At 45.8% G+C, this 15,204-nt stretch overlaps 3 protein-coding genes across 3 annotated transcripts in view; 1 reads left to right on the top strand and 2 right to left on the bottom strand.

Annotated features, from left to right (window-relative positions):
• Nucleotides 1-13,052, bottom strand: part of BTBD7 (BTB domain containing 7) — a 643,025-nt gene extending 629,973 nt beyond the window's left edge. Inside the window, exon 1 of the mRNA XM_078779099.1 lies at nucleotides 12,820-13,052. The gene's annotated coding sequence lies outside the window, so the exon portion shown is untranslated. The remainder of the gene's footprint in view (nucleotides 1-12,819) is intronic.
• The window catches only part of DTD1 (D-aminoacyl-tRNA deacylase 1), a 903,613-nt gene that overhangs the window by 690,446 nt on the left and 197,963 nt on the right, over nucleotides 1-15,204 (bottom strand). The gene's annotated exons all lie outside the window — the stretch shown is intronic.
• The window catches only part of THADA (THADA armadillo repeat containing), a 259,593-nt gene that overhangs the window by 120,624 nt on the left and 123,765 nt on the right, over nucleotides 1-15,204 (top strand). The window contains exons 13-17 of the mRNA XM_078779098.1: nucleotides 1,155-1,229; nucleotides 2,626-2,974; nucleotides 4,669-4,821; nucleotides 5,577-5,686; nucleotides 7,657-7,817. Coding sequence (XP_078635224.1) covers nucleotides 1,155-1,229; nucleotides 2,626-2,974; nucleotides 4,669-4,821; nucleotides 5,577-5,686; nucleotides 7,657-7,817 — 848 coding nt within the window. The remainder of the gene's footprint in view (nucleotides 1-1,154; nucleotides 1,230-2,625; nucleotides 2,975-4,668; nucleotides 4,822-5,576; nucleotides 5,687-7,656; nucleotides 7,818-15,204) is intronic.

Here is a 15,204-nt window from a genome sequence, read left to right as displayed (position 1 = left end):
TTTTAACGTGTTTGTGAAACGATTGTATTCCTTGATTGTTTTGAGTTTTCTTTGAAATTTACATCATCCAAGGTATTTTTGTCAGGGAATGTTGAGACTTATTTGACCGATGAGCTCGCCCATTTTGTCAGTGCTTCATTCGGTCGGCACATGGTGCTCAATCTCCTGCACATTTAAGCACCTTAAAGATGTTAAGGCCACCTTTTTGGAGTCGACTGATATCCCTTGTATTTTGCAAGTTTGCATAAGTAAAGGAGATGAGTTGCGGTATTGGGGATGGAAACCAATGGGAGAAAAATAACTTGTTGCTTAGTTTGAGCACACTGGTGAGATTAAGCTTCTGCAGCTGGATCCTTCTCTGTCCCTCGGCATTTGACCGACCTGCCTTGTGCAGCTGTGCGCAAGTCGGCTTGAGCGTTGGTAGAAGAAGCGAGCTGCATAATCGGAGGTGGCGTACATAGGTGCGGGCACAACACAGGTCTGCATTCCCAGCAGGGAGTCGGCCATTGGGAGCAGCTGATGCCAAGTCAATTTTTACACCTTCGGGGAAATGCTTAGAGTGAAACAAACTGAGATTCTTGTTGGCGATGCCTGGAAGATAATTACCCCCTACCCCTCCTTGCTCCCATGTTTGTTTTATCGCTTGCATTGTCCTACAAATTGGTTTGGTTTTGATTATTAATTATTTGTTGATTAATTTGTTTCAGCACTTATTTGTTTGTGAGAAGTGAAGGCCAACTTCACAGTACATTCATGACTCAGCTGTCAGAATTTGTAATAATGTAATATTGATGGTTTTATTTTGCTTCTGATTTTAATCTTCACCCATCATGACTCGATAAAATGGTGCTGGATCGTTTCCACACTTTTCCTCACCATCAGGTTCTCTGTCACTCCAAAGTGTTACCGGTATTTTGTTAAAAATAAAAATGCATCGCTCCTGACTTGTGCTAGCACTTTGTACCCTATTTTTCTAAGCCTTAACCAGGAATGAACTCCCCTTTCCCCTTCAGCAACTCGGTAGCCATCCAAGCAATGTAATCCCAAAAGCCGACGTGTTTATACAATACTTCACAAATCTGTCCGTATTTTGCTTTATTCGTGTACTTATCAATCTCTCTGTAAATCTTTAATGTCCAAACGACATGTTTCAGGTTTTCCCAGAGGCATTGGCACCAATGAGTGAATGCTTTTCTGGACCCAAGTTTTTGCAGGCGTGGTTAAATCTGGTACGTTTGCACAACACCAGCCAACATGAGAATTTGGAAACGATTACACCAACTGCAATGTCGCACTTTTGGCAAAATGTACATTGTTATTATGCTTATGTTTTTGTTTGGACATATATTGTAAGTCATCTGAAAATATTTTTTTAAACGCATCATCAAGACTAGAACGGCACTCGGTAGAGCACATACCTCCACCAGACTGAACAGTTGCCGTGTCCTATCCCAGTGATAGGCCGGAGCAGGGTTCGGACCTGAACCAATATCTAATCAGCTTGTTATTGTCACCTACCCAACCGATCCACCAAATTTGGTCATAACTCGTCCACAACTTTTTGAAATGTCTCTCAATGAGGGAGCAAGGCTGCATATCTCTCAATGAGAATGAGATATCAATGAGATATCTGCATATCTCTCATTGAGGCTGCCTCTCTCAATGCGGCTGCATATCGCTTTTGGCCCAATCTCTCAATTGTGAAGTATCACTTTAAAAAATTAAAAAATTCTCACATCCCGATCCAAATTAGGATCTTCACCGAAATTGAATCAATTGGATCTTGCCACACACCCAACTAGTCCACCAAGTTTCATCTAAATCCGTCCACAACTCTTTAAGATATCATGCTCACAGACAAACAAACAGACAGGGGTAAAAACGTAACCTCCATCCACCTTCATTGAATGAATGAATGAATATTCACCTTCATTGACCTTCATCCATCCACCTTCATTGGCGGAGGTAATAATGAAAAAAATATTTCCAGCACATTAAGAATGGTTTATCTATTATAATAATTTGGGCACATAAGAATCAATATCAACGTCGAGGCTTCCGTTTATGATTTTTAAAAATTGTGTATTGTAGATTTTTTTTGGGGGGGGGGGGGGGGGAGGGGAGTGTCGTTGAAGCTGAAGGGAAAGGTGTATGCTGCATGTGTGAGAAGTGTTATGATTTATGGGAGCGAAACATGGGTAATGAACGTAGAGCAGCAACGAAGGCTGGAAAGGGTGGAAATGCGAATGGTTCGGTGGATGTGTGGAGTATCGTTGAGAGAGAGAGAGAGGAAGACAAATGATGAATTGCGAAAGATGATGGGAATAGAGCCTGTGATGGATGCTGTGAAGAGAAACAGGTTGAGATGGTTTGGTCATGTGTTGAGGAAGGATGAAAGTGACTGGTTGAGAAGAGTGATGGAAATGAATGTAGAAGGAAGTAGAGGACGGGGAAGACCGAGAAGGACTTGGCTAAAGATGGTCGAAGAAGAAATGCGGGCAAGGGGGTTAACAAGGGGAGATGCAGAATATAGGGCAAAATGGAGAAGATTATCATGGGGCCTGCAAGGCTAACCCCCGCTCTAGCAGGGAAAATGGCCTTAAAATGCCTGTTGCTGTATTGTAGATGACGGTTGCTGCTTCAGTCCTGCCTGCATCGCAGAGTGATAAAAATATTGACACCCGCATGCTCCTTGGCCTTGCTCACTCGGACGATGATATCCGCGCATCGGCCTTCGAGTTGCTCTCATCCAGGCCGTTGGCCTCTTCTGCACGGGGCATATTCTACATCTTCCTTCGACGTAACCTCTCTCGTGGCTCGGCACCGTTCCGGCAGAGAATCCAGACGTCGGTGCGAAGAGCCTTCACCAGAGTCCGAGACAACAGCCTGTGTTTGTTGAGGACGGTTAGCAAGAAAATGGCGAGACATCTATGCACTGAGGCTCACTGGGATAAAGAACTGAAGAGCAGCACAGGTGCGTCAACATTCCAATAATTGTTTTGAGGGTTATACGTCTTTAAATCTGTGCCAGCCGACAAACCTTCAAGCCATGATAAGGATATTTTCACATCTATTCCCTGTAGAAGACGTATTTGCAGTCGTATGGTGGCGACGATGTTCAACTTTACAGCTCCACACCCGAAAACCTACAAAACGTCATTGCATTTTCCCATTATACGCCACAAATCATTGGCTCAAGTATTCTGTAAGAAATCATTTTTACTGCTTTAATATTTTATTGGTTCACTTGTTGCCACAATGCGATATCAGCACCTCTTTTTCAATCGATAGACTTTACAGAAGGCCTACAACCGACTCTGTGCTGGGTGTCCATCAGGCAAGCTCCTCCAAAACTTCCACCAATTTTGTTTTCTTCATAAATAGAGATGGCCTCTTGTGAAATCATCTGCGATTCCTTTGTCCAGCAAGTATTAACAAAGCAGTTTTGCACAGTTGGATTTACAGTTTTCACTGTCTCACCAATAAAGAATAACCTATTATCTTTTCCAAAATGTTCAATAGAACCCAAAAAATTGGCATTTGTGATTTAACTGCAGGAATATAGTTCCACTCCAAATCCTCTCTCCCATCTTCCCCCCCTGTCCCATGCAAATTCTTCTGTTGTTGAATGTGACAATCAACTTGCAAAATTGATGCAAGAACCTGAAATCGAACCGACGTAGATCTAGGTGCGAGAAATCGCCAGGTCCCAGGGTTAGCCAAACACCGAATTTTTTTTCATGTCGGCTTTAAATTCCCCCGTCACTTCCCTTGCGAACCCAGCACAGTCACTCCGGCTGCGGTTATCACTCATCCTGGGAGGAAACCGTGAGTGCAATTAGTTGCAGGACCGTGCTAACCTGATTAGGGCCACTGACTGCAGGGTTAACCCTTGGGAGATGTAATGCGTAGCGTTGAGCGAGCGGCAGGGTACAACCTTGCCAGAGGAGGCTGGAAGGGAAAGCGTTGTTGGACATTTTGTTTAATTTTGAGGCCGCATGTTGACCGATGTGTGTTAATGCCACTAGGAAAGGTAATTGCAACAAAAAAAGCCAGCTTGATGAAATTGTCAAACTATCTCTTATTTTAATGACGTGCCTGTTTTGGGGAGTTTTTTTTAAAATTAATTATCTCCAACAATTTTTGTTTTTGCGTTTAACATTATTTAATGAATTCATTGAATTAGGATTTCCCAGAAACAAGCAAATTAGTTTTCATGTCAAACCACTCTACTCGAGAACCCTCGAATATGATGAGCAGGTGATCATTGCTCCATATGTCCGTGACACATTTGCTTGTGCTTCAATCACCCACGTTCATGCTGCATGCGTGTACCACACATGCCATCGGGTTGGTAGCTTCGACAGATAGCAGGCTCGATGGAACTCACAATTGGGGCCACTTTGGTTTCTTGTACTACAGGATTCCTATTCCTGTTTTAAACTTTTGCCGTCACTGCTGCAATAGCATCCGAGGCTGTTCATGGGTCGCTTCTATAAACGATATACGACTTATATGGGTTCCATATGCAATGATGCATTTATCCCAATTATATATTTTTACTAAAATGCAGACACTTGATACGAATTGTTTCTCTTGTCTTTGATATACAGAATGTAGGATTGTAACCTCGTGCACAGAACACATTTTATACACTTTGTTCTGCAGCCTGGGTGGATTCTTTGTGGACACTTTGTGTCGATTCGCTCACACCCGATGCCTCTTACCAGCGTCTTCGCATGGCCATGCTCCTGCTTTCTGCATTGCTCGAGACTCTGAGCCCCACTCGAATACCCAACCGAAAAAAGGGCACACCACCCGGTATGTGCACGAATGGTCCTTTGTTTTGCTGGTGCCATACTCCTCATTCGCTACCTTGATAACTTCTAATAGCTAAGACACCTTGGATTGTCCTTGTTTTAATTTTTTTTTGCATAATTAACTTTTGATGTTATGTTTTCTTGACCAACACATTTAATGGTGGTGGTAAGCTATCGCCGGCACCCTGGGCAAATTCCAAATTGATGCTCTAACCTACAGTGGGCACTGCATCAGTGGTACGGTTGCACTCCCAGTAAATTATGCTACCCACTGCCATGTATTGCATGCGGAAGAAGAAGAAGAAGAAGAGGAAGAAGAAGAATAAGGTGGTGGTGGTGGGTGGATTGATCCTATGCTAATGATCGAGCGTCGGGGCATTCACAAGATGCGAACATTTCCGTGGCTGAGATCCAATGCTGGAATGGTTGCCATTGCATTGCAAAGCTCTGAGCGGCCTTGGGAGTCAAACCCACCCCAGCATGGATAATGAAACAAGACTTTGCCCACTCGATCATCAGGCCCGCAAATAAATAATGCAATATAACTCGATACACAAGCATTTCATCCTAAAAATACTCGACTATGGGTTTGCTTGAAGGATAATAGTTACTAATGGAGTCTTTAGTTTGTTGATTCCTCCAGACATCCGATAACCTTTTTCTGCCGGACAACAGCCTGCGAAAAAGTGAGGGAAAAAATACAAACAATCATTGTTGGGCCTTTTCTAATTGCACACACAATTGTGGTATGAACAGACGATGTCAAAATGCTGTTGAAGTGGGCATGGAGCAATGGATACTGGGATTTTTTTTCCACGCGGAGTGTCGGCGCACTGCTATTCTGTATGCAGGATGGAACGGATGAGGTTAGTTGTTGTAATATGCTGTTTTCCTTTTTGCTTTGTTTTACCGCAGGTGTTTATTGTCCTGGTTGGTTCGCTTAACCTCATTACCTCTGCCACCGAAGGTGGGCAGAGGTTATGTTTTCACCCCTGTCTGTCTGTCTGTCTGTCTGTCTGTTTGTTTGTGAGCAGGATATCTCAAAAACCTATGGACGGATTTGAATGAAATTTGGTGAAGAGGTTGGGTATGTGACACGGTCAATATGATTAGATTATGGTTCAGTTCCGAATCCAGATACGGTCGATCAGTGGGATACAAAACGTAAACTGTTCAGCCTGGCGGAGGTATGCGCTCTACCGAGTGCCGTTCTGGTTTATTGTTGTGGAGGAAATGCATGTGCTCGCATCGTGTCTTTTTGTCCTTCTAAATTGCATGTCGCTGCTTGTCTGACAGGATTGTCCAGAGGTAGTGCACTCTCTCTGTGCTGTCTAGTTTGTATTTGATTCCCGACCTGGCTATAAACTGTCGGGTTGGTGCTGTACATGTGTGATGTTGCATTGTAAAGGATGCGGGACATTGGCTGAATGTTAAGCCGGTTGTTCCGTCTGCTAGTTCTCGTTGCTGGACAATAGAGTAGGCGAGTTATTACCGGCACTCAGACCAAATTACAAATTCCTGTCCAAGTTAGCTCGAGTCGAATGTTGGGCCTGACCAAGCAGTTCGGGTGACACATGGGCCAAGACCCTTAACCTGTTAACCCAAACCCAACCTGTTAAACAAAGAAGTAGTTGGAAGCAGCAGCATTCTACTGCTCATGCTATTCCTTCTGCATCTCTTCATTCAGCTATTGATGGTCTTTTGACCTTAACATGATGGAATAGTAATGGATGTTTTTCACGCTATGATGGTGGAGATTGTGCTTGTACTGTACAGTGAAAACTCTCAAATCTGAAATTACAAAATACAAAATACTTCAAAATCCAAACTTCCGCACATCCATAGATTCAAACTTCCTGGCAAAATGACATCAGCGTTTGTGAAAGCTGCCACTCCATACTCCGGTGCGCTGCCGTAGCCCGTGCCTTGTCTTTCTTGTCTGAACCTGTTGGCTAGTGGTGTTACTTACTCCTTGCCTTTTGCATGGTATTTCTGTGTTTTGCCTTGTTCTGCCCTCGTGATGTTGTCCAACAATCGTCCAAGTAATAGTGCTGAGTCTGGTGGTGAAAAGTAGAAGCATGTTACATTTACATCTAGAACACCACTCGGTAAAACGCACACCTCCACCAGGCTGAACATTTTATGTTTTGTATCCCACTGATAGGCCGGATCTGCATCCGGATCTTAACCAAAACCTAATCAGCTTCTGCTTGTCACCTAAGCAACGGATCCACCAAGTTCTGTGTTAAACGGGCATCCCTTTTGCCAGCATTATTTGGTGGATGCCACCAAAGGTGGATGGAGGTTGTTTTCACCCATGTCTTTACCTGTGAGCATGATATCTCAAAACGTTGTGAACGGATTTGGACTAAACTTGGTTGGTTGTGCGACAAGGAAGAATTGGTTCAACTTTGATGAAGATCCTAATCCGGATCTGGATATGAGAGTTTTTAATTTTTTTTTTTAACATTCTTGACCATTCAGAGATTTGGCCAAAAACAATATATATCACGGTATTTCAACATTTGATGGATGAGTTTGTTCGGTGACGAGAACAAGCCGATTCAATTTTGATTTAGGTCTGGATCCAGATCCGGCTGAACAGTGGGATAGAAAATGTAAACTGTTCAGCCTGGTGAGGAGGTATGTGCTCTTCCGAGTGCCGTTCTAATTTACTATTTTGCTTTGATGCATGGTACTTAATCTCGTAGGTATGTCAACTATGACCGTCGTGTCAGCCTTCAAGGTTGATGGTGCCATGAGGTTGTAGGTTCTCAAGAGTTTCTTCATAAATGAGCTTTGTCGGTCTGAGTGGCGTGTCCTAATTACTTCCCAGGTGAGGGAGGCGGCTGCACAGCTGCTCACCATCCACTGGCCAATTGAGGCTTTGCAACGTGGTCAACGGGCAATTGAGGCAGCGGCCTGGCTCATGCTCTGCAGCCCTAAGGCTCCAAAAGCTGAAGCTGGGGCTTTACTCTGCAAGTTTGTCTGTGAGAGGTAAGGTCATATACATATAGAGCTCATAATTCCCCCTCCACCTACCGCCAGACTGGGTTTTGTATCACCTTGAGTTTTAATGGCTAAGAAGTAGATACCACATGTTCACTTCTGGGTCTTTGGAAGTTTACTTGTTGCAATCTTGCTTTATGCTACCTCTCCTAGTAAAGAGAGTTGCTGGAGCTTTTAAAAACCATCTGCAGGGATGATGCACATTTACAGAGAGCTCAGCCTAGCCAGCTGAATCACCCTGTTAAGCTTGTTCTGATCAGCAGGTTCCTCCTGTAGTGTTATTGATGGTCAGCTATTAACCCCCGACCGCTTGTTTAAGTCTTGGCCTGTCAACCACAGCACCTCACCACTAAAGCCTTCCCTTCCCTCCAACCCCCCACAAAACTCTTGAGCTCATGTCTCTCAATGGCCTTCCATTCCCTTGCCCTTGGCTCCCCGATGTCTACAGCTTTAGGTGCATGTTTTGGGTAATGTCACCCATTCTGGGCTATCTCATTCTGGCCCTTATCACCTTTCACCTTCCATTTGCAGCGGAGGCCTGACCTTTTTGCTCGGGTTCTTCAGGAAATATGCATTTGCCTCACTGGGTTACTTGGCCAAAAAGAGGAGAGAGAAGATTTCTGAGAGAACATTATCCCAAACTTCCCGGGCTCGGTGAAATAGCTTGTCCAAGCTGCCTTTAACATTTGCTTAATCTGCGGATTAGCACCTTGTGCAGGTGTAGAGGGGCTGGGGGAGATGGTGGAGGATTGGGATCAGCAATTCTGGTTCTTGGCCGCTCAGTTTGAACAGCTGACACTGGAGACAAAGAATTTGCCGTGGTGCTAATTCTCCTGGCATGGGGTACTTTGTGGGGAAATCACATTTTGCATATCTTCCTTTATTGCAGTCAGCAGATTATCAAGTTGACGATTGCATGCGGTGTTTTGTAGTCGATCCAAAATCCTGTAATCAACCGTTTGCAGTCTCCCCATGGGTTTGCACATAGTTTTGACCAGGCTTCAATTTCCTGCTGATTTTTTTGCATGTGTTACATAGTCACTCTTAATTAATTTATTTTAGTCATAAGAGCCACCTTTAGAGGCCATTTTTCCCCGCAGAGTAGGGGTTGGCCTTTTTTGGGCACCTTGGTCCCCTTTTTTGAAGCAATGTTTTATGGCCGGATGCCCTTCCTGTCGCCAACCCTGTTAGTCGCCTCTTGCGACACACAGGGAATTACCAGTGAACTGGTACTCAATTTGCCGACCACAGAAGGATGACAGGCTGAGTCAACCCTCCTGGTGTTAATTCAGCGATCGACCAGGATTCAATTCAAGGTGAATATCGGAAAGACGAAGGTGATGGTGAGTGGTAAAGCATGTGGTGAGGTGGAAAGAACTGGGAAGTGGCCATGTGCTGTGTGCAGGAAGGGTGTCGGAGTGAACTCCATTCAATGTACAATGTGCGCTGAGTGGGTTCATCAAGTGGATATAGTGGTCTGAGCTGAGTGGATATAGTGGTCTGAGAGGGTCATTGACCAGTGTGGCAGCTACATTCAAATGTAAGGTGTGCACAGAAGGAGCTGCAGATGGAGGAAATGTTGAGTTGGATCTTGGAGATGGCGTGAAGCTGGAAGGTGTGAAAACATTTTGCTACCTCGGAGACATGCTGAATGGAGAAGGTGGATCAGACCCGGCAACGGTTGCTAGAGTGAGATGTGAATGGAAGAAGTTTCGGGAACTGAGTGGCGTGCTGATGAGGAGGGGAGTGTCCTTGAAGCTGAAGGGAAAGGTGTATGCTGCATGTGTGAGAAGTGTTATGATTTATGGGAGCGAGACATGGGTAATGAACGTAGAGCAGCAACGAAGGCTGGAAAGGGTGGAAATGCGAATGGTTCGGTGGATGTGCGGAGTATCGTTGAGAGAGAGGAAGACAAATGATGAATTGCGAAAGATGATGGGAATAGAGCCTGTGATGAATGCTGTGAAGAGAAACAGGTTGAGATGGATTGGTCATGTGTTGAGGAAGGATGAAAGTGACTGGTTGAGAAGAGTGATGGAAATTAATGTAGAAGGAAGTAGAGGACGGGGAAGACCGAGAAAGACTTGGCTAAAGATGGTGGAAGAAGAAATGCGGGCAAGGGGGTTAACAAGGGGAGATGCAGAAAATAGGGCAAAATGGAGAAGATTGTCATGGGGATCGCAAGGCTAACCCCCGCTCTAGCAGGGAAAATGGCCTTAAAATGCATGTTGTTGTTGTGTGTTGTGACAAGGATTCAAACCCAGGATCCTAGGATCCCAAGCCGGCACCCTAACCGTTAAGCCAACACCAGGCTATTTTCGTCACAAGGAAGCAATTTATTTATTGTAAGTTATATAATATGGTTTTGAAGGTGTCACGTGGTTTCTTGCAGATGCTAAACCACGTCAGACACATTTTGGCATGCTGCGTATTAATTTTGACTTTTACACTTTGACCGAGGGAAGTATTTTGAGTTGGGGAAAACCTTGCCGTGAATAATTTTAATGGTCAAAGTGTTTTAGGATGCTGTGGTAATCTGTAAATGTGGCTTGAAGAGGAAATCAACACTTGGTCAGAATGTTTGCGTGCATTCATCATAATCGATGTACCGTTCTGACTGCCGAAGCAGTCGCTTGCCTAGGGTTATGCTGTGTGGTTGGCCATTGCCATCCCAGCAGTCAGTCGGGGCAAGAATTTGGAATTTGTTCCGGATGCCAGCGAAAGCAAGTCCACTCTTTTGTGAAAATACCAACCAGGAATCTTTAATACCATGGATCACTGACCATTGCTGGCAGATTAAGGCTCCTCCATATTAACATCCATCTGCTGGATGACACGTGCATTGATGCATTGAAACACCTTGTAGGTGTTTGGAAACAGTGGGATGACCGTTTAGAGCTGGGTCAAGATTTGGACCCAGGCTAGGCTGCTTGGATGGGAGTGTGCAATCCTATAAGCCTTGATCCTGCCATCTCTTGTATGCCATAGCATACTTTATAAAGGTTCCTACTTGGGATACATTTGTGATATATATATATATATATATATATATATATATATATATATATATATATTGATATATATATATATATATATATATATATATATATATTGATATATATATATATATATATATATATATATATATATATATATATATATATATATATATATATATATATATATTGATATATATTGATATATATATATATATATATTTTGATATATATATATTTTGATATATATATATTTTGATATATATATATTTTGATATATATATATTTTGATATATATATATTTTGATATATATATATATATTTTGATATATATATATATATTGATATTGTTACAGATACGACTTTGATGGTATGGTGGGCCGAGCGGGATGGCCGCCGTATCCGTACAAGTTACCCGATTGTGCCCGAATGTTGACTAATCGCGCTATGCTGGCTCAATAAGAAAAAGAAGACACCCGGCTGGATTACAATCACACAATACGACACCAGGGATACGGTTCTCAAAGGTTGTTATTACAATTGCGGAAGGTTTAGATTACAGGGACAAGAGGGAAACATAGGAAGGTGGGCACTTAAACACACTTATATTATCCCCGGACAGACGACAGGTAAACGCGGGACAAGGCTCACTCACACGGGGTTTGATGGCCAGGAAAGCGGGGTAGCGATCGCTCCAGGTGCACCTGTGCTCAGGGCAGGATCACGTACGGTGGTGTCCAGAGATGCGTGAAGGTATCACAGCGCTTGTGGGTCGCGACTTTGGTCTCAAGCTGGGGAGGTCGCTCAGCGCTCGGGAGGGTGGCGTCTTTTCCTTCCAAGCTCGGGGCGCATCTCACGTCACGTCCGGCGCGGGGCCGCGTATATCCGGCGGGGAGTCACGCCCTCGCTCGTTAGCTCCGCCCCATATGGCATCGGCCCATGGCTTCTCATTGGGTGCGGGGGTTACCGGCTCCGCCCTTGACGAGGGGCCGACAGGGAGCCCCCTTCTGGGTAACCCCGTCGAGCACATGTTCAATGGCGGCCAACCGAGCCGGAGTGAGGACGCAAAGCCGCTGTTGTTGGGGTTGTTGTTGGAGCTTGAGATGATGGGAAGAGATGCGGGGAGGTATGGGAAGGTCCTAAACTCCTACTGGTGCCATATCATCACATTCTGGTGCAACGAAGAGTCATAATTAATGGAAACAAGGCCTTAACTGACATAGAATAAGAATAACTAGGAAGATGTCCGAAAGTTGTCTACGTGTGGTGCGGGGGACCTGGGCACGACATTTAATGGGGGAATGAAGGGGAAGATCGGCTCTAATGGGTGTTGTTTACAGACAATGGGACTAGGGAATGGGGTAAGGGGAGAGTTGGGGAGTATCGGAGAAGATAGGGGAATATTTACAAGCGGATATGGAGGTCAAATTCCATATTCGCAACATTGCACCCTTCTCTACCCTCGGGGCGTCCCGACCCGATAAATTTTTACCTACTTTAGTGTGGCACGCAATGTAGTTCCCTCTACTATTAACTCTACCCTGAGTGCGACAGTTTTATAGATATTCACAAATGAGTAAATATGTCCCCCTGCGACGTTGCACCCTTCTCCTCTCAGAAACACACCCACAGGATAACCGAATCCGGAAAGAATCCTCAAACTAAACATACAGCCGGTAGGGAGCATTATTTACAAGACTACGCTGCTATTTACACTACGATCCAGGACCTGTTTTTGGAGGAACACATGCAGATGTTATGCATAGAGAGAGCGCGCTTGCCAACATCGATACACCAACCCACGAGTGCTCTGTGGCCGACGGCCTTTAATAACGTGCAGAGCACCCTTTCCCAGCATCAAAAGCACCACCCCACCACCAATCGGTGCAGTCACCATTGTTCAATGATTAAAAATAAATGCGACAACCCCTAACCCTGCAGGTGTCTCTTGCTCTTCTTGTGGTGCACTTGGTGGTTAACTAAAAGTGGTTCACCTGTATGGCATAGGTGCCACGTTGACCCATAGGTCCATCCCCGGGTGGTGCTTGGCCGCAAACGAACTGCGGTCCATTGTGGGTGGCCACAAACATTGCGGTCCATATGGTGTACCGATCCAGGCAGCGAACAGCGAAAGTGCAGGCCCACAACTGCGTCGCCAGCACCTCTCTCTCCTCTCTCTCTACCCCAAAGCCAGATCCTCGGAGGTGGGAGACAAAAGAAGCAGACAAGTGAGTAAGGTGGTAAGGGCGCAAAAGTGCACGCAATGTAAGGTAATGCACACTGGGGGCACATGGGAACCAGGTGAGACAGGTACGTTCCTACCGTACGCCCCCCCCACCAGGTAACCTACATGGCCCCTCCCTTACCCCTTACTGTATCAACAAAACACAACACTACCCATAAACATCTACTTTACAAATCCACAAACATCCCTACTGTCTTCCCCGTTCCTCCCATATACCAAATTCGTCTTCTCTCCCTCCTAACCAAATCAAATTTGCCATTTTCAACTCTCATCAAAATTTGCCATCTCCAACTGAACATCAAAATTTGCCATCACCAATTCATCATCAGTCCCTCCTAGGGAGGGAGAGATGGAATCACCCCAATGTCTCATCCACGTCGTGATGCGTCTCACAAATCCTCACAGCAATCTCATTTCCTGCAACAAACAAAGAAAACACAGGTGTGGAGTCATCATCATCACCACAGGCAAGTGGCTGCGTATGGTGCGACAGGTTCATCAATCCTAACTATCTCCTAAATGACTTTAACAACTTTACACTACCCGGGGGCTTTCTCCGGCCAAACCATTGGCCCTCTTACACTATGGGTTCTAAAAACCAATTCCCATTGGCCAAACTGTGGTGCTCTTCAATTTGGGGTCTCACTCCCCCGATTCATCTCCCGGTGCCCTCGCACAATTTCTGGGCTGCGGCGTGTACCTCTCCCAGTGGGTCTACCCACCTGCACACCTCCACCACTGCAGTTGCCTCCGAGCTTACCTGCTCCTCACCCTAACCTAACTACCTGGGAAGGCCCTCTGGCTCTCTCCCCACTCCGTGCCCTCTCTGGCACTGGGCTGCCCGATCCACACCCGGGATCCTCAGGCCACCCACTCACAACTACCGGCTCCCAGAGCCCACCTGCGGCCTCACCTGGCCGACATCCTCACAGTGGTGGAGTGCCCAACCAACTACACACACTAACAGGCTACACGCCCAGCCATTTCCACAACACTAATGCACCCATTCACAACACCATTCTGCAACCGCACCACAAATGCCAATATCCAACCACAATTTACCTGCACCCTCTACCTAACACTTACACTACCCGCCCCGGGTGCTCGTGAAAGGGGTCCACTCTTCCCCCATCCACACCTTCGCACCATGCACACCACTCCGTACCACTCACTCCAACTCTCTCCACACACCTGTACCTGCACACCTGTGCTCTCACACCTGGTGCCACCTGCACCCTTCTCTCCCCAAGCGCATTCGCGCTGATCCACTCACTCACTACTCATACACTGCTCCACACACCTGTCCAGTTGCACACCTGTGCAATCACACCTGTCCAGTTGCACACCTGTGCAATCACACCTGTTCAATTCTCACTCACACGGCATCATCTCAGCTAACTACTCCCTTCTGAAACTTGCGCTTCCAGTCGTCCCTTTAAACTATTGCGCTCCCACGTCATTATCATCCATACTAATCTACCTGCGTCCCCACTACAGGTATCAGTCACTAACTAAACTTAACGTTACCTAATGTCATCTTCGCTAGATCCCTACACACCATATCCTAACCCACCCGGGCTAGTTTTCACTGCCATACACCCCATAAGCTATTGCTCCTTTGCCCCCCGCATGGGAAGGGTGGCAGATTTGCCATCCCACCCCATCGGGGGTCTCTCACTACCAATTTTGCACATCAAATTTCAACAAATTAAAAATTTGCCAATCATCTGCCAATCACTGTACCATTACCAATCATCACTCTGCCAATCCTTTGCCAATCATCAAATTTTGCTTTTCTCTAATTTTGGGTCCAAAACACTAACCTCATCACCCAGTCTACTCACTACTGCCTCTCGGTGCGCCAATTCCTGTCCAAAGCCCGGCTTCGTAAAGCCAAGCAATGGATGCTGGTTGTTTTGTGCCAGCGGCTGGATGCGTCCGGCACTCGGTGCAGGGAAGGAGGTTTACCCGGGCCGAGATCCCACGCATCACCTCGGCGTGGAGCCATCCAATGTCCCGATCTCGACCTGCCGGCACGTCTCAACAAAACGTGGTCGCCATAACGACCCTTCCTATCGGGCTGCCAGCTCCGCCTAGTGGAGCCTGGACGCGGCCGTTCAAAGCGAGGCCCGGC

This window comes from Myxine glutinosa, chromosome 5, assembly GCF_964187855.1.
Source record: "Myxine glutinosa chromosome 5, kmMyxGlut1.1, whole genome shotgun sequence".
Lineage (NCBI taxonomy): Eukaryota > Metazoa > Chordata > Myxini > Myxiniformes > Myxinidae > Myxine > Myxine glutinosa.
This window is presented reverse-complemented; position numbering and strand designations above follow the sequence as displayed.